The sequence below is a fragment of the Martes martes genome (assembly GCF_963455335.1).
Source record: "Martes martes genome assembly, chromosome: 1".
Classification (NCBI taxonomy): Eukaryota; Metazoa; Chordata; class Mammalia; order Carnivora; family Mustelidae; genus Martes; species Martes martes.
This window is the reverse complement of record NC_137888.1, coordinates 147,202,167-147,221,327: the sequence shown is the minus strand read 5'-3', so window position 1 is coordinate 147,221,327 and position 19,161 is coordinate 147,202,167. Positions and strand designations below refer to the sequence as shown.

Genomic DNA, 19,161 nt, shown 5'->3' with positions numbered 1-19,161 from the left:
AAGTCAACAGACCTGAGGACATCTTGCGAAACACAAAAAGCTTTACTGAATCCCCACTCAGACTAAATATGGCCCTACAACACACAACTGGGAAAGCACTATTTGCCAAGGTGTACAATGAACTCTAAGTGCTTTCTTTCAATGTAAATGTCACAGCAAAAAAAAAGTCAACTGAGACCATCCACTCTGACCTAGAAATAGCTTTCGATTGCAAGGTGCTATTCTACTCAGTTTTCAAAGACAGTTAACCACCACTAGCAGCAGCTAAAGAACTTCCCTGAAAAAAAAATAAAATGCTGAACTTCTCCGAGAGCAAAACAACACTTCTTTTTTTTTTTTTTAAATGTTTTATTTCTTTTCAGCGTAACAGTATTCATTGTTTTTTCACCACACCCAGTGCTCCATGCAATATGTGCCCTCCCTAGTACCCACCACCTGGTTCCCCCAACCTCTCACCCCCGCCCCTTCGAAACCCTCAGGTTGTTTTTCAGAGTCCATAGTCTCTCATGGTTCACCTCCCCTTCCAATTTCCCTCAACTCCCTTCTCCTCTCCATCTACCCTTGTCCTCCATATTGTTTGTTATGCTCCACAAATAAGTGAAACCATATGATACTTGACTCTCTCTGCTTGACTTATTTCACTCAGCATAATCTCTTCCAGTCCTGTCCATGTTGCTACAAAAGTTGGGTATTTGTCCTTTCTGATGGAGGCATAATACTCCATAGTGTATATGGACCACATCTTCCTTATCCATTCATCCGTCGAAGGGCATCTTGGTTCTTTCCACAGTTTGGCGACCGTGGCCATTGCTGCTATAAACATTGGGGTACAGATGGCCCTTCTTTTCACTACATCTGTATCCTTGGTGTAAATACCCAGTAGTGCAATTGCAGGGTCATATGGAAGCTCTATTTTTAATTTCTTGAGGAATCTCCACACCGTTCTCCAAAGTCTTAAAAGGATAATCTCAATGGAAGTACACAAAATACCCCAGCAAAGTGAATCATTAGGGCAATTTTAATTTAATTTCCAAATTCTTCTCAATATTTAAGGACCAAAGATGTTTGTGTTGAACAAGGGTGCAGTACAATAATCCCAAATCAAGGCAGAGAGAAAGGAAAACAAAAATAAGTAAATAAATAAAGTTTTTGGTTCAAGGAACTGATGAAAGGCACAAATCCAAAATCATTCAGTATTTCTAATCTTTTACACTTGCTTTATCCCCTGAAATGACTGTACTTTAGTAAGAAGTGTAGATATGTGCCCAGTTTGAACAAGTGGCTAGGAGTACTCGAACATGGGCTATGTCCATGAGAGGAAAGAGAAGGTAAAAATAGATGCTCAAAGGCTCAGCACCTATTGGAAAAACCTTGTGTATTATTCTGCGAGTGCTCATAAAGAATAAATGGGGAAGCCACAGAAGAGTGACCCTAGAATAGAAATGGCAGCCGCAAAGACTCAGAGACTGACTTGCTCCTCATGATGGGGCTTTTTGATATCCACAAGCAACCTGAGACGCAGCAAATCATTTCTGGAGAAATCAATTTGTTCTAACAATAAAGTGTTACCATATTACATAGTTATTTCGCTCACAGATTTCATCAGAGGAAATATTTAGCTGGGTAAGCTCAGCGAACCGAGGGGGCAAAAACACCTAATTGGCTTATTTTAATGACAGGAACCCCCTCAAACATCTCTAACATTTCTGATAATTTGGGCTTTTAGCTTCACCAGGCTACAAAATTTAAATAAAATATAACAGAATATGTCAAAACCAAATGTTATTAAGAATATAAATTAAAAGGCAAATGTGTATGGCAGGTATCTTGTGCAGGGGGGATGTTCTCTATGGCTTCCCCAGTTCTATTACGCACAAACTAATAAGGCCGCACCATGCAGTTTGTTTCTGTTATTGAAAACCTGGGGGTTTTCTCCCAGTTCCTTGTAGGGTGTTAGAGCTCTGGTTTCAGTTGGTGTCACCAAACATTTCTTTCTACTGTCAAAGAGGATACCTCTTCTGGAATACTTCCTCTAATCATATGAAAAAGAGGAGGAGTAAGGAGATAAATTGTGGGGGAAGGAAGAAGGGGAAGACTTACACAGCATTTTCTGTGGACCAGATGCTAATACTTCCAGATGAGGAAACTTAGGTACAAAGAGGTTAAGAAACTTGGCCAAAATCATACAACTACTTGGGTTAAATTCCTTTAGGTGCTCCCATAACCTTCTAGACATGACTGTACCTTTGAAATTATTACACTGCTTTACAGGAACCTATTGATAAATGTCTCCTCCACTAAATCCTTAGCACCTCGAGGGGGAGAACTTTAACTGCCTCTTATCCTTGTATCATTCAGTGGTTGCTGATTAGTTGAATGAATGAATGGGCAAACGAATCAATGAACAAATGAACCAAAAACCAATGAGGGAAGTCAGCTGAAGCCTGGTAACTGTAAAGGCAGAAGTATTTTTCACTGAAGGCTATACAGTGGATTCACCATGAATTTCATTTAAGAGATCACGAAAATTTTATTCTTCAAAAGGCATTTCTGTGAATCTTGCCATAAAACAAACAGCTCTAACATTTTTTGAGTGAACTAAAATGATAATCCTTAGATATGGAACATAAACAACCTTTTGCAATTCACAGTAAGAGGTAAATTTTGTTCCAAAAGAACTCAAGAAGTTAAAATTCAATTTGTTTGCTAATGAAGATTTGCTGAAAGCTAATTAGCTCTTAATGGAAACAAGCTCCTGGGGTACGACTCTCCCTGAGAACAATGGTTCAGAGCAACCTACTGTAAAATTAAGAAGAGAGAAAAGGGCAGAGCTCAGAGGAGTGAACACATCCCTTCTGATAGTAACGTTGGACCAATACTTTTCTGCTATAAACCCAGTCAGAAACTAGATTCACCAAGGCAGTGGGCTTAAAAAAAAAAAAAAAAAAAAAAAAAAAAAAAAAAAAAAAAAATCCCAGTCAGATACAATGTAGATTAGATAGTGTTCTTGTCTCTTGTTTGAAGGAACAATAAATTTGCAATTGTACTTTAAGTTTTGAGGATTTCTGTACCCATTCAGAATCCTCTAAAATAAGAATAAACACAATGAAATAATGTTGTACTTGGCACAGGATGATTTACTGTTCCAGTGGTTATTATTTGGTACTCTAAACTCTTAATGCAGTTGACCCTTGAACAACACTGGTTTGAACTGCATGGGTTTGCTTATACATGGATTTTTTTTAATAAATACAATGCAGTACTATAAATGTCATCTCTTCTTATGATTTTCTTAATAACATTTTCTTTTCTCTAGCTTAGCTTATGTTTATATATAATACATATAACATACAAAATATGTGGCGATTCACTTTTTATGTTATCAGCAAAGCCTCCAGTCAATACTAGGCTACTAGTAGTTAAGTTTTGGTAGAGTCAGAAGATACGCAGAGTTTTGACCATGCCCCTAACCCCCACATTGTTCAAGGGTCAATTATATATACAAGCTCAAATGCTATACTTCAAAGAACATGATGCAGATAGAGCCAATAAATAAGCTAAATTTCTAATAAATGGTTCATGTTTATTTTATATTAGTAGAAATCTATCTGTACATAAAAATTAAGACATCCTACACTTGATATACACTTATAATCAGCATTTTGCCTAAAAGTCACTGCTACCAAGTGACTGGGGACAATCTCCTAAGTTAATGAGTTACCATTTTAAGACAACGGGCCAAAGTCAGGGATGCGTGACATTAAAACTTTGTTTTAGTTGTAGTCAGCAACTAAACATAAAACATTCACCAAAATTGACCTATTATATCACAAATGAAATCAAATAAAAATTAGCAAAAAATATATATATATATGGTCTGATCACAAAGCAAGAAAATTAGAAATTAGGAACGAAGAGGGAATAGTCAACCTGTCACAATGGCAAATAGTCAACATGTCACAATGGCAAAAGTCAAAAATATATGGTCTGATCACAAAGCAAGAAAATTAGAAATTAGGAACGAAGAGGGAATAGTCAACCTGTCACAATGGCAAAAGTCATATATACACTGATAGGGTAAAGGTCTGGCACACACACAGGCACTCTCATATACTGCTAGTGGAGAATAAACTGGCACAACCTTGGTGGGGGGCAACTGGGCAACACTTTTCAAAATTCAAACACTTAGACCCGTTGTTCCCACGCTTGCCTGCACATTGTAATCACCTAGCAAGAGTCAACAATTACTGGTATGTATGTTCAGCCATGGAGATTTTTATTTAGCTGGGCTGGGCTGTGGCCAGTCTTCAGACTTTTTAAAAGATTCCCCAGATGACACTAATGTGCAGATAAGTTTGGGAATCACTGGTTTATGTACCCTTTGATGAAGTAATTCCACTTTTCCTTACTTATCCTACACATATATATTCACACACATAATGAATGGCCTATGTCATTAATTATAGCTTTGTTTTATGATACCAAAAGTTTAGAAAAACATAAATTAAATGTTCACCAAAAGGGAACTTGTTAAGTAAATATGGAGCATCTATAAAATGCAATGCTTATGCATCTGTTAAAAAGAAGTACAGATGGTATGTGAATTATATCCCAATAAAGCTGTTGTATGTATTTTTAAAAAGAAGTGCAGAATGGTGCATACAGCATACTACCAACCACCACATACACACACACACACACACACACACACACACACACACATAAGAGTGGCTTTCCCCTTGGGTAAAAATATGCTTTTCTCTGCATACTCTTCCAAATACTGAAATTTGTAAGGTGTTATGTATTAATTCCTAAAAAATCATCTTTTTCTTTTTTTAAAGATTTATTTATTTAGGCATACCTGGGTGGCTCAGTCATTAAGCGTCTGCCTTCAGCTCAAGTCATGATCCCAGGGTCCTGGGATCAAGCCCCACATCGGGCTCCCCACTCAGCAGAAAGCCTGCTTCTCCCTCTCCCATTCCCCTCTGCTTGTGCTCTCACTCGCTGTGTCTCTCTCTCTGTCAAGTAAATAAATAAAATCTTTTAAAAAAATTATTTATATGAGAGAGAGCATGTGTGTGCACATGTGCAAGTGAGGGGAGGAGCAGAAGCAGAGAGAGAACCAGGAGGCCTCCATCTCACAACCCTGAAATCATGACCGGAGCTGGAACCAAGAGTCAGATGCCTAACCAACTGAGCCACCCAGGCACCCCTTAAAAAATAAATTTTGAAAATTAAAATAAAATATAAAATCAATCTGGTTGCATCACTCTCCAAGCAAACAGAATCTGTATAAGCTACTATTCAAAGGGGCATGAGAATATTTTGGAGTGATGGAAATACTCTGTCTTAATAGAGGCAGTAGTTGCACAGTTGCCCATGTTTCTCAAAACTCAGAAAACTGTATAGCCAAAACAAGTGAATTGTAGCCTATGTAAACTGTCCCTCAATAAACCAGACTTAAAAGAAAATTTTTCAAAGCTTGTATGACAACCGAACAACACCAGTAGGAATGCAAATTGCTACAATGGATCTGGAAAACTGCTTGGCAGTATCTACTCAATCTGGGCAAGCACCAGCTCTGTGAGCTAGGACTTCCGCTCCAGCATGGGTATCCAATGGAAACACGTGCATGGATTCACCAAGGAGCATGCAAAAGGAAACTCACTGGCCAAACTATTCAAGATGGTGAAAAATAGGAAAGTTGTTCAAAGTAAAATGGACTAGCAGACTATGGTGTATGTGTGCAATGGAAAGCCAGGCAGGAGGTGATTCAGTTTGAGGAGTGGCATTGCCAAGACCAAGGAATGGTTGGCAAAGAGCATGAGCAAAAAAAATACAAATGCCCCAACAATAGAGATTTTCAACCTCACTCATGATGATAGAAATGTGAATTAAAATTACTCCGAAATAATCTATCTCATCACACTGGAAAAATTCCAGTTTAATGACACATCCTGATGGCAAAGCTGAAAGGAAACAGGCATCCTCAAATATGTCCCTTGGAGATGCAAAATGGTAAAATCTCCATGTAAGACAGTTTGGTCATACCTTAAAGAAGTTTTTTCAAGTGCATTTATCCTTTTCAAATGCATATATCCATATATATATATATATACACACACACATATATATATATGTGTGTATATATATGTATATCTATACATATATATGTGATATATATGTGTAGATAGATAGATAAATAGATAGATAGATGGATGTATTTCCCCCAACAGAAATCTATTTCCAATTCCAAAATGTTACACTTTTTAAAAACTCCAATTAGGGAAATAAAAACAAACTCCAAAGTCTAACTACATATTACTTTCCCTCCCCTATCCCCCCCATCAAGAGGTGTGAGTAGACTTTGCAAGTTGCACACAGGTTGCTATAGTCTGTGGGCCTAGGACCTCCCTCTCAAAGTGTGGGGTTGGGAGAGGGTGGGTGAATAGCAATAGGCTTTTAATGCTTTGTTCCACACCTCTGGAGCCTCAGTCAAAACTGTTTGCCTCATTCATAAGAAAAAGCAAACAAAATGGGTGCCTGGGTGGCTCAGTCAGTTTAGCGTCTGCTTTTAGCTCCGGTCATGATCTCAGGGTCCTGGGATCAAGCCCCACACTGGGCTCACTTCTCACCAGGGAGCCTGCTTCTCCCTCTCCCTCTGCCCCTCACCCTACTTGTGTTCTCTTGCACATGCTCTCTCTCAAATAAAATTTAAAAAAAGAAAAGCAAACAGAAGAGTGAATCCAGAAAGAGACCTTATATATAGCAAAGGTGGCATTTAAATGGGTGCTGGAGTTTCAGGTAACAAAATTATTTAGATATCTTTGTATTCAAATTTATCTTGTCCATTTAAACTGTTACAGAGTATTGTATATTATGGCTATAGTATAACTTAAAAATTATTTTTCTCATTTTAAAAATTATGTGTCTAAGTGGAAATCTTTGTATATATAGGATTTTTTCCTCTACAAGAGATACTTTGAAGTAGAACTGAAGATTGAAGGCTATACACCTTTTATAATTTAATTAAATATAGTAAATAAACATTAAGTGGTTCAACATTATCAGTAGGTAAATAAATGCAAAATAAAATTTCATTTTCATCCATTAGCAAAGATATCACCAAAAGTATGAATAAATACTGATGTAAAAAATCTTCCAACAATTTTGATAAATAAAAAAGGCAAATTCTAGAAAAATACATAGTGATACTACCTCTGATTTTTTTAAATCAACAACCAGAAACCAAAGCCATTTATTCCTGTATATGCATATTGAATTTAAAAACCCAGAAAAGATTCAGGACAGATACACACCAAAACAACAACTATTACCCCTGGGACAGAGACCTGTGTATGGCAGTGTGAGAGGGAACAAGGAAGCCTAGGGGACCTCTTGATTTTACTGCTGGATTATAATGCACACACAATACATTCAGATATTACTTGTCAAACTAAAGCAAAGAAAAACATTTATAAAAATTGTTCATTGAATTCTGCTTGTAAACTTAAAAAAAAAAATAAAGTGTCTTCCAAGACTACTCATTTTCAAAGTAAAAAGACTGTATATAGGTCATCGACTTCTCTAGATTCTTCCCGTCAATGTGAGGAAATTCAGATGAATTTCATAGAGAGCTGGCAAGAAGAGGAAGGATTCTAGAAAGCACGCAACATGAGTGAGCAAGAGTTAGCACTAAAAAAGTAAATGCAACCTGCCCCATCTAATGAAAGGATACAGTTAGTATACAGTATTAGTGCCTGGTATCAAAACTCCAGGAAAGAAGTAACTATATGAATTTATATTTGACTTCTAATACAGATACACTCTTTATAATGAAATTTCTTCTGTAGGAAGAGAAAACAGTACCTTTGAGTGACAAGTTTGGAAGGCTCATTGGTCAGGCTTTTAAAGGGCTATACAGACACAGGATTTAGAATCGGCAAGGGGAATGCTCCCCAAATTGTTTTGCAACATGACATTGAGAGTACAAGGTAGTATTTCTATGTCGCTATCTGGAAACGAATGAGGCTGCTCAGAGCACAGGAAACGGGCCTGAAATTACTTCAGCGTCAGCCCTGCAGATGATCCAAAGCCCAAGAGCACCTTGGCAGCCCAGGGACTCAATCACGGCATGCCACCAGAAAGGTTGCGGTTCAGCCTTTCACCCATATTGGGTGTTTACTACTAACACTGAATGTGGCTCATCACTACACAATACCTTCCATGGCAGAACAACAGAGCAGATGAAAAAAAGGTGGTTGGGGCTGTGTGACTTAGTTCTTTCCTAAAGACCAGCCATAGAGGTGTCCATACCCAAAGGTCCTTGGCCATCACCTAACAACTAGCTTTCCTGATGGAAAGCAAGGAGGGCCTCCTCTTCTCTGCCCCTTCTATGGACCTGGGGGCTCTCTCTGACCAACTCTCCTGTCCCAGACTGAAAGCAGTTGCCACTCTTCCAGAAACTAGCTCTAAAATATTTGGTATCATCACACGTAGTATCAGCTATAGAGGCAAAAGCTTTCCCCTGCTGAATAAAAGCATGTCAATTTAACAAAATGGTAGAAAATAAGAGTCTATAAATACTAGACAGATTGAATAAACAACTGCTCAGTACAATAGGAAGCCCCAATTGACATTTTAAAGTATGTGTGTTAGGTTTTTTTGTTGTTTTTGTTTTTGTTTGTTTTTTGTTTTTTGGGTTTTTTTTTTAAGATTTTATTTATTTATTTGACAGACAGAGATCACAAGTAGGCAGAGAGGCAGGCAGAGAGAGAAAGGGAGAAGCAGGCTCCCCGCTGAGCAGAGAGCCCAATGTGGGGCTCGATCCCAGGACCCTGGGATCATGATCTGAGCCGAAGGCAGAGGCTTTAACCCACTAAGCTACCCAGGCGCCCCAGTTTTTTTTTTTTTTAAAGATTTTATTTATTTATTTGACAGACAGAGATCACAAGTAGGCAGAGAGGCAGGCAGAGAGAGAGGGAGAAGCAGGCTCCCCGCTGAGCAGAGAGCCCGATGTGGGGCTTGATCCCAGGACCCCGAGATCATGACCTGAGCCAAAGGCAGAGGCTTAACCCTCTGAGCCACCCAGGTGCCCCTAGTTTTTTCTCTTTAAAGAATTTATAATTTTTTAAAATATCTTATTTATTTGGGGCACTTGGGTGGCTCAGTGGGTTAAAGCCTCTGCCTTCAGCTTAGGTCATGATCCCAAGGTCCTGGTTATCAAGCCCCACATCGGGCTCTTTGATAAGCAGGGAGCCTGCTTCCCCCTCTCTCTCTGCCTGCCTCTCTGCCTACTTGTGACCTCTGTCAAATAAATAAATAAATAAATCTTTTTAAAAAATATATTTTATTTATTTGACAGAGAGAGAGAGCATAAGCAGGGGGAGCAGCAGAGGGAGAGGGAGAAACTGGCTCCCCGCAGGACTCAATTCCAGAACTTTGGGATCATGACCTGAGCCGAAGGCATACACTTAACTAATTGAGCCACCCAGGCACTCCAAGAATTTATAATTTTAAAGCATCACGAATTCCAGAGTATGCAAACTCCAGTAAGGGATAAAAATATGAGAATAAGACCCAAAACCGCATAAATGCAAGGTACCACAAACCATCAAACAACGAGAAATGACCACTTTGGTGACTCAAATGTTACTCTTTCAGAAACTCATCATCTCTAGCATTTTTAGATCATATAAAATTCATTTTACAGCTGAAAAATAAGCAAAAGAAAGCTGGAGCTATAGTACCTGGTGAAAGTTGGGTTGTGTTCCGTCATCGCAACTAGCAATTTCAGAGCATATGCTGGGACCGGGTCAGGCTCTGTGAGGATGTGCTCATACCTGCAATGATAAAGTGATTACAAATGAATTCAGTGGTTTTCTTCACTTAATATCGCCTCTGAACAACAGAAGCCACACACCATAAAGTGCAAACATAAAGATACCAGAATAAACGTAGGAGCAATAGGACGTAGTACGGGAGACCTAACTTAATGGAACTTCGAAGAGCTTCACTCGACCACAGGGCGTGAGGACACCAACCTGTCTCACAGAGGTCTGTTTGGGGAAGAGTTAATGAGACAATCCAGTAAAAGGATTAGTACTGGGCTGCACACATGGTAAAAGATAGAAGGAAAAGGAAGCATTTGTGGCAGGGCCCCCAAGAGCACCTTCAAATTCAGAGATGCACTCATGATGGAGATTCAGTAGGGCTACATGGCTAGGATACACAGATGAATCCTAGAGGAGAAGGACACAAGTGGAGACTGGAGGATTCTGTGCACAGGCTTCCTTATGCTCTCTCCCTCCCATAAGAGGTCAGACAGAGAATAATCTTGTCCCCAGCAACAAAAATGCAACACATGCATGTGATGTTTCTGCCCATCAGAGACTCAAGTGACCAAGGCTTTTGTTGGGGGCTGAACACATTAGCAACTTCTAACAAGAGTCAAAATCGCTCCTAAGAGGAAAGCTGGCAGTCAGCATAAACCCTGCCATCTGCACAAGAGACCAGGCAGCCTGAACTTCCCCCAGAAGTTAAATGGGGCTGGAAACACTCTGAGCACCAAGTTCTAAGTCGCCATCCTGCCAAGGTCCAGCCTCTCGTCCAGCAAGCAGGCATTCCTAAGGGGAGCAGTCGCAGATTTGCTATGTTAACTCTTTTCTACATAATATTCTTCTTTTTTTTTTTTAAGATTTTTTATTTATTTATTTGACAGAGAGAGATCACAAGCAGGCAGAGAGAGAGGAGGAAGCAGGCTCCCCACTGAGCAGAGAGCCCGATGCGGAGCTCGATCGCAGGACCCTGGGATCATGACCTGAGCCGAAGGCAGAGGCTTTAACCCACTGAGCCACCCAGGCGCCCCAACATAATATTCTTCTTGTGAAAACTTTAAAATCTGAAACAATTATTGCCAGAAAGAATAAAACCTAAAAATAAATGAATAAAAGATCTTTATTATTATTAACTAAAAGTTTCAGCAACACAGTTCAGACGGTGCCCCCATGTTATCTGTGAGGCAGATGCTGGTTTGCAGAGGGCATCTCACCAACTCAAGTTCAGCTATCTGGTCTACAGCACTGCGCAGGTGCTCAAGATATAAGTGTCAGATGAAGGGATGGACAGACAGTTGGAGAAATAGATGGACACATGAACAAACAAACCAATTAACTTTATGACTCTACTCTCTGGAACATCTAACAACTAAAAGGGAAGTAAACTATCTCCCCAAGCCCAAAATGTATATTTAAAAATCCATGACATGAAGCGGATGCTTTTCATCTGGCGAATAGGGCCCCAGGCTCTTACTCAGAGCCTATTTACTCTCATTTTGGAAATCATTATATAACCAGCTTAATTATGTAGCCTCTAATCCCACAGCCATTAAAAAGGAGCCAAGTAAAGGGAAGAGAGGGACTATTACAGAACGAAGTGGGATTTGAAGGCATAGGAAAAAAAAAAAAAAAAAGCAAACCCACAAACTCCAAACAGAGAGAAGTCTGGGGAGCATTTAACGTAGAAACAGCAGCTGCTCGTACCTCAATGGGACCAGAGGGCCCATTACACACCATAACGCTCAAAATGGGGGTAGTGAGTCAAGAAAATGTTCAACTGGGTAGAGTGCTCTGTTTAAGGAGGCAGGAAGTACCATATTTTAGAAAGAATTCTTAAAAATATTTTAAATTATAGCAATTAAAAGTTTTGCTCAGGTATGACAAAGATAAAAGTCAAAATGCCAATCACTCATAATAAAATCATAAATGTTAATAAATCAAAGAGAACAGTATATTAAAAAACAGTACAGCACAACCTAAGCATCAGTAATTTCAGGAGTGAAAAAAATCAAATTTAGGAAAACAATATGTTTTATCATCTGAATAAAACAAAATGCAAGGAAACACCTTTAGAGGTGATAAAAATTTAACATCCAGGTTGAACTCTTTCTAAAAAAGCAACAACTCAGCATATTAGAGAGAAATCATTATTCCTTTCTAGAAGAGTCTTGTAAAATAAAAAGCTCTTACATCCTAAGTTGGGGGCACCCAAGACGACCTTCAGATTTAATGGTTTGCTAGAAAGACTTACAGAAAAGCTGTTAAGCTAATAATTATGGTGTGTTACAGTGAATACCAGTGTAGATGAAAGGCTCATAGGGCAGAGTCCAGGTGGGACTGGGAGCAAGCTGTCAGCTGTCCTTTCCCAGTGAAGGCAGTTGGACAGAGCTTACCCTCCAAGCAACACTGTGGACAACACACGGGCTGTACTGCCAGGTGGGGAAGCTCACTGGAGCACTGGTGTCCAAAGTTGTATTAGGGGTCAGTCACATGGGTATGGCCATGTGTCTGCATACTAACCTTAGTTGCTCAGTCTCCAGCCCCTCCAGGGGTCAAGTTGATATGCTATAGCCCAAGGCCCCCACCAAAATTCACATTGTTAGCATAAAGTATCTGGCACAGCTCAAGGCCCCCTGTATACAGAGACTCTCTTATCAAGCAGGATAGTCCAAAGGCTCAGAAGTTATCTCCCAGAAGAAGGTCAAGGGTCAGTCTCTCTTTGTAACTTGTAGGGCTTGAACACTCCATGTTTCCTAAGTTAGCTCTTCAGGGCACACGTCCTGAAAAAGGAAACTGAGGCACTGAGTTTAAAGTGAGGCATTAAGTCAGATAAGAGAAGGATGTACCCTTCCACTGCCAACCAGTATTTGGAAATTGTCAGCCAGAGAATTTCAATGGAAATGGGAATGGGAGGCTTCCGATGAGTCATACAAACAGGCCCCAGTCCTCATTCCCAGACTTAGCTGAATCACTGAGGAAAGGACCACAAGCCTATAAATTTACAAAAGCTTCCCATGTAATCTTCTGTACTTTTCTTGTGGAAAGTACAAGAGAAAATGTGGCCAACTGGTTAGAAATGTAATAAACAATCCCAAGAAGACTGAGAAAACACAAATTATTTTAAAATAGAATTAATAGGAATATGTAGAATCTACATTTAAAAAGAACACAAGGATGAAGCTTCACTGACTAAAATTCAAATGTCTTAAGCTGTTTGAGATCATCTAACCTGGAAATGGGAGGGAGAGATGAAGCTTGTACCAGCCTATGCATGAGAATGTTCCCGAAAAATACTGTTATGTTTTTCTCCCCTTAGGAAAAAAAAGGATAAGAGTCATAATAAATATGTTTAGAATACAAATACTGAATATATTGAATATACTTTCATTTCATCAAAGATAGGTTTGTAATGGTCAGCAAGAACTAGCCAGAAGAATGCTGTGATTTATTAAGCTTGTCTTCTAAACAGAGATAAAGCATCTGAGCTGATGGTCATTGGATCTCGCACTCCTCTGAATGTGACTTGGCAGGAAACAAAGAGTGATGAGTCCAGACTCCTGAAAAGGCTTGGTAGGAGACTGAACAGGGGAGAGCTGGCCCATTCTGATGGACAGGGGCTGGAGAGGAGTGCTCCAAGTACGTTGAGCCTGGATACAGACTGAGATCACTAACAACATAAGCCCCTACTCGTCTACTTCTAGAATCCTCCCAAATAAGGGGTCTTCTCCAGGTCCCAAACAGCTGGAACCCAGGCAGGAAAAGCCCTTTGTACTAAATCCACATCAACCCCAAAGGAGAGAACACACTTCTAAAAATCATATATTTAGGGATCCAAGGGATGTTCTCTTCCCTATCTTGCTAAATGCCTGGTGAAACGGGCGCCCAATTAGGTAAGCTGGCAGGAAGTGGAAACAGGCTATCAGAATAACTCTGCATCATTGGGAGAAGCTACTCTGGGGAAGTGAGCAAAGATCTGACTGAGTGGAAAGAAGTATCTGTTCTGTTGGGGGTAAGGGGAGGCCCATATCTTGAAGAGGACCACTCTCCTTGGAGTAAGCCACAAATTCACATTTCTACGTCTCAGTGGAGTGGGCTCTGAGAATGTTAGGGGAAAGAAGGATTCAAGAACAGAATATCCAAGGAACTTTAGAAGGAAGTACAATGAGGAAGATCCTGCTAAATGAAAAGCTGAATTACTTTACAAAATCATAATAATTATTAAGTGTTGTGAGATCAAGAACATACATATAAACTAAGGAAAGAAAGGTGACATACATTGGACAAGAAAGAGTGATCTTAGAAAAGGGGTTAGAATGGTTAGGACATATCTTATGAAAATATATTACCAATAAATTAAGAATTAAAAATTTTTAACTTCCACTAAAATAGTAACATGAGTAAATATTCACATAATCTTGAGTGAAGCACTCTGAAGCACGACAAAAGAAATGAATCAAAAAATATTTATAGCTTTAAAGTTTTTAAGTAGTATTTCTCAATGGCAAAACTTCCATAAATGAATCAAGTGAGGGGAAAATTTGCAGAATGTTGGCAGAACAGAGTGGATAGTATTAATATATAAAAGGCTATTGTAAACCAGCAAATATCCAAGCAAAAAAAAAAAAAATGTGGACAAAATCCATCTAAGAAGAATATAAATGGCCAAGAAGCATGGAGGGAAATGGCCAACTTCACTAACATCTAAAGGAATTCAAGAGATAACAAGAGTACAGCAAAATAAGTTCATAAAGGGAAGCTGGTAATATAAACTCTTCATCATCTCTGAAAAAAAACTTGCCAAAACCTATCAAAGGCCCTTAAAAATGTATCTAATATTATAGTGATTCCAACCCTAGAGATTCAACAAAAAGAAAAGTATGTACCCAAAGATGTAGCCCAAAAAGCGGCTCTTTGCAGCAGTATATATAATTATGAAACACTGGGAAAATCCTAGATATTCAGTAACTGGAAATTATTTAAATCATTTTTAGTACATTTATAAATGTAGATAAGTAGAATACAAGGCAGTAATCCACTTATATTGGGATAGAAAGAGATATTCACAGTATGGTGTCTGGGAATTGGCAGGAAAGATAGGTTCTAAGGAGGGAATTTCAGAAAATACTAAGTAAATCTTACCACAAACAGAGAAACCATATTGAAAATCAGGCAGATATTAACATAAAATGGTAGGCGAGAAGCAAAATGTGAAAAGCCTTGAATGGCTGGGTAAGTCCTGTGACTGTTACTTTCTACAATGAAAATGTTTTTGAGCAAGGGAAGATATGAAGAAGACAGTGTGTTTAAAGGCATATCTAACAGAATACAAGATGGATTCAAAGCTTGGAGTGTAGAGGAAAGAAATGTGTGGATTAGCTCTAGAGAAGACTGCCAGACAGCAAAGGCATGAAGGTGAAACCTGCCTGTGGAGAAGGCTGAAGACCTCCCCACCAGATGGCTGTGAGAAAGGAGTAGAGAACCTACTCTTAGGCATTTTCTGTACAGTTTTGTCCAAAAATTGATCTAGGTGATATCTTGAGTCAACTCCAAAATTTTATGAACTGAGAAAGGCATGAACCAAATAAAGCGTTGATATCTTGAGAATGTTTCAGTCTTGTGATTTTTATGTGACCTGATATTCTGTTGTCTTGCATGGATGCATAGATATTTAAGTATATCAGAAGTTAAATGGATACCTAAGTAGGTGGAGAAACAGGAAAATAGTATATACAAACATATATATTTATATATATTTTAATATTTTTAAGTGAAAGAAAGATAGGTATGACTTCAAAATAAGTGTTAAATATAATTTCAGAGAGTAAACCCTCAGCTCTTCTGGATCTCTTCAACAAAACCAACAGCAAATTTTTATTACAAAGGCCTGAAAGGCTTAAAAAAAAAATGGCTTCAATAAAGCAACTCTCAAAGTTAACCAAATATTATCCAAAAAACTGGGGCATTAGAATTATCCTGATTCAGAAGGATACAAGAATATCTGTCCTTACTTTAACTCTGAGATTATCCTACTTTAGATTCCTAGAGGTTGTATCCCAGGAGGGATCACTGTACCTCAATGCACTGCTTTAGGTAGACACTCAAAACATAGAAGGATTAAGTAAAAGGAACAAAGTAGAACATTATGATGCTTCTTTATGCTACAAAAATAGTTGTGATTCAAATTTTATCTGTAAAATAAAATTATCTGAGGGAAAGCTAAAATTGAAATACTCTGTCTATTCTGATTTCCATCAGAGATGGCCAAGTTCACATCTATTTTAACACAGGGTATTTGTGGTTAAGGGAGACAAAGGCGCAATAAAGAACCATCTGGATGCCCATTAAGTCACCAACACATAAGCCAGGTAGTCAAACTCACAACTTTTACTGGATACTATTTCAAAACCCAGATAAAGAGCTCTACGGTGTATTGCCACTAATGGAATCCACTTACAAATTCCAATTTCTAAGAGAAAATACAATTCTAATTTGTAAAAAATATAGACCTTTCTGAGATTCTAAAAAACAAAGTCTTAATAATTTATGAAGTCATTATGGCCCTGGTGATTGCACAGGTCACAAGAGAATTATAAAGAAGAAAGGCAATACTCATTTTCCCCAGGAGAGAAATGCTGAATGCCATATTGTCATAAAAACACTGTAAGCACATTTATATCAGCATGATCTCTTTTCAAAACACACAAAGCTAAAAGAAAATATGAAAACTAAAATACATGTTGGCAAAGTACTTCCAGCCTAGCAAAGGCAAATTCCATAGAGATTTTCCCCATGGCTTGCTACCTGGCATAAAGCCTTTCCTGACTATTCTACCTAAAACAACCCCTTCCTCATTCTCCTTATGATCATTCTCTATCCCCTGCCACTGTTTTATGTTTTGTTTTTCTTTACAGAGCTCACAATTAACTGCAATCATCTTATTTATCTGTTTACTGCTTTGTCTCACCCACTAGAATGTAATTGCGCTGAGGGGCAGGGATCCAATCTAACCACCATAGCATCCCCAGTGTCTGGCATGTGGAAGTCACTCAAAATATATTTATTGAGGGGAGGGAGGGAGAGAGGGCTTTAAACCTCATATACACAATCACAAAATGTAGTACAAATGACATGTTCTACCTTTGTATGAATATTAAAATTTCCTCTTTCCCAAGAAGAGCAATGGTGTCTTTCCTGAGTGAAGGATCTAGTTCCATTTATGGCTAAATACTGAAAGAGAAATGTCCTCACCTTGTGGAACAAGTCTTGGGAAAAAAAAAACAGAAGACTACTTTCGATAGTACAAGTTCATTGATAATGAATTTGATATTAAACTTCTGAGAGGTGTCAATTTTAATTGATAAAGTCACTCTGGACTTAAGTTTCATTAAATATTGCCTCTTCTGCATGAACCTTTCGAATCAAATCTTATCTCTCTGCTGAAGGAAATCATAGCAATTTCCTGAGTATATATGGTTATCTGTCTTCCCAGAAAAAAACTTTTTCTTGTGAATCAGTTACATTAGTGGCATTCCAACCATCTCAGAGGGGGTGAGACTGAAGGAGAGAAGGAGAGGAGCAGGAAGTAAGAGCACACGCACCAAGTGTGGCAGAACCAAGATTTCATCACAAGTTAATTCTAATCACAAGACCCAGACCACCAAAGGCCAACATCACCAACTTTAGCATGCAGAGTCTTCTCCAACTGGTGGCAGGCAGACAAGGAACTCAGAAAGGCTGCAAGCACAAGGGAAGTTTGACAATTGTTGCTGACGTAAAGATGGAGGGACCAGTGAGAAGAAATGTGGGCACACTAACGGAACACAAGAAACAGGGACTCTGGTCCTACGACTGTGTACTGAGGTGAATAATGGGCCCAAATCTGTCCAAGTCCTAACCCCCAGTACCTGTGAATATGACTTTATTTGGAGAAGCCGTGCAGATGTGGTTAAGGATCTCAAGATAATTTAAGGTTGGCCTTAAACATAATGACAGATATCCTTATATGAGAAAAGGAGAGGCAAACTCGAGGCGGACACAGGGGAGAAGGCCATGTGAAAAAAGAGGCAGAGATTGGAGTGGACGCAGCTATAAACCCAAGACTGCTGGCGGCAGCCATCAGAAGCCAGGAGAGAGGCATGGTTTCTCCCTCAGAGCATCCAAAAGGAAACTAACACTGCCAAGACTTTGACTTTGAACTTCTGACCTTCTGAACTATGAAAGAATAAATTTCTCTTGTTTTAAGCCAGTCAGTGTGTGGTAATTCAGCCTTAAGAAACTAATGCAAACTATGAGAAACTGAATTCTGCCAACAACTCGACTGATACCAGAAGCAGGTTTCTCTCATAGTCTCCAGGCAAGGACTCAGCCCAGGGACACCTGACTTCAAGGGTGTGAGATCCAGGACAGAGATCCCGGTCACACTGTGTCAGACTTCCCACCTACAGAACTAAGTAGATGTTGGTTTAAGCCACTCAGTGTGTGATAATTCGTTATGCAGATCTAATGGAATATTCAGAGTTTAATATTCTTGTATTATTACATTAGTTAATTCTCATGATGCAACGTTACAAGGAAGTTTTGATGGTAAGCATCTTTTTCTTGTTCCTGATCTTAATGGAAAAGCCTTTGAGTAGTATTTCAAAACTGTGATCAAAAGAGTTCTGGGAGATGGTAACAGATAAGCCATAGGAAATAGTGTCTTAAGGTCATAAAATGTTGAGAAACACTGAGCTTCAGAAAATTAAATGGGTGAATTGTGAAATTCAAAAGCCAAGGGATAGTAAACACACAAAACGTTTCAGAAAGAACATGTGTTCTGTGGCAGGTCTATGAACATTACACAGGCACACTGTTGAAGGAAGTTGGCTTCAACATTTAATTTATACTTAACTAAACATTTTTATTTGCAGGACTTACAGACTTGTTCAGTTAAAAAATATTAATGTCTGAAATATTTGGCTCTACCACACAGTACACATTCCAAAAAGGCTGTGCCTCTCTTGGTCATTACTATATTCCCAGAAACTAGAAATATGCCTATACAGTAAGATGTACTCAATTAGTGCCGATGAATAAATAAGCTGATTGGGAGAAAAAACATTCTCTCTCCAGCTCACTTCATGTAACCATCCCATGCAGCTGTCCACTGGAAATAAGCTGGCCTGTTTACCGCTCACTACTCTGTGCCTTCCACACCTTGTGTAACCCAATCTTGCTAGAAGACCCACTGCTTTTCTATGCAACCCTACCTAGATTTCAAAATCTAACTAAAATACCACCTCTCTATCAGTGGTATTATAATTTTCCACACAGAAAAGGCACTAAA

The 19,161-nt window shown here is 38.9% G+C and overlaps 1 protein-coding gene across 1 annotated transcript in view; it reads right to left on the bottom strand.

Annotated features, from left to right (window-relative positions):
• Positions 1–19,161, bottom strand: part of ULK4 (unc-51 like kinase 4) — a 610,308-nt gene that overhangs the window by 353,490 nt on the left and 237,657 nt on the right. Inside the window, exon 30 of the mRNA XM_080819657.1 lies at positions 9,750–9,842. Within this exon, the coding sequence (XP_080675783.1) occupies positions 9,750–9,842 (93 nt within the window). The remainder of the gene's footprint in view (positions 1–9,749; positions 9,843–19,161) is intronic.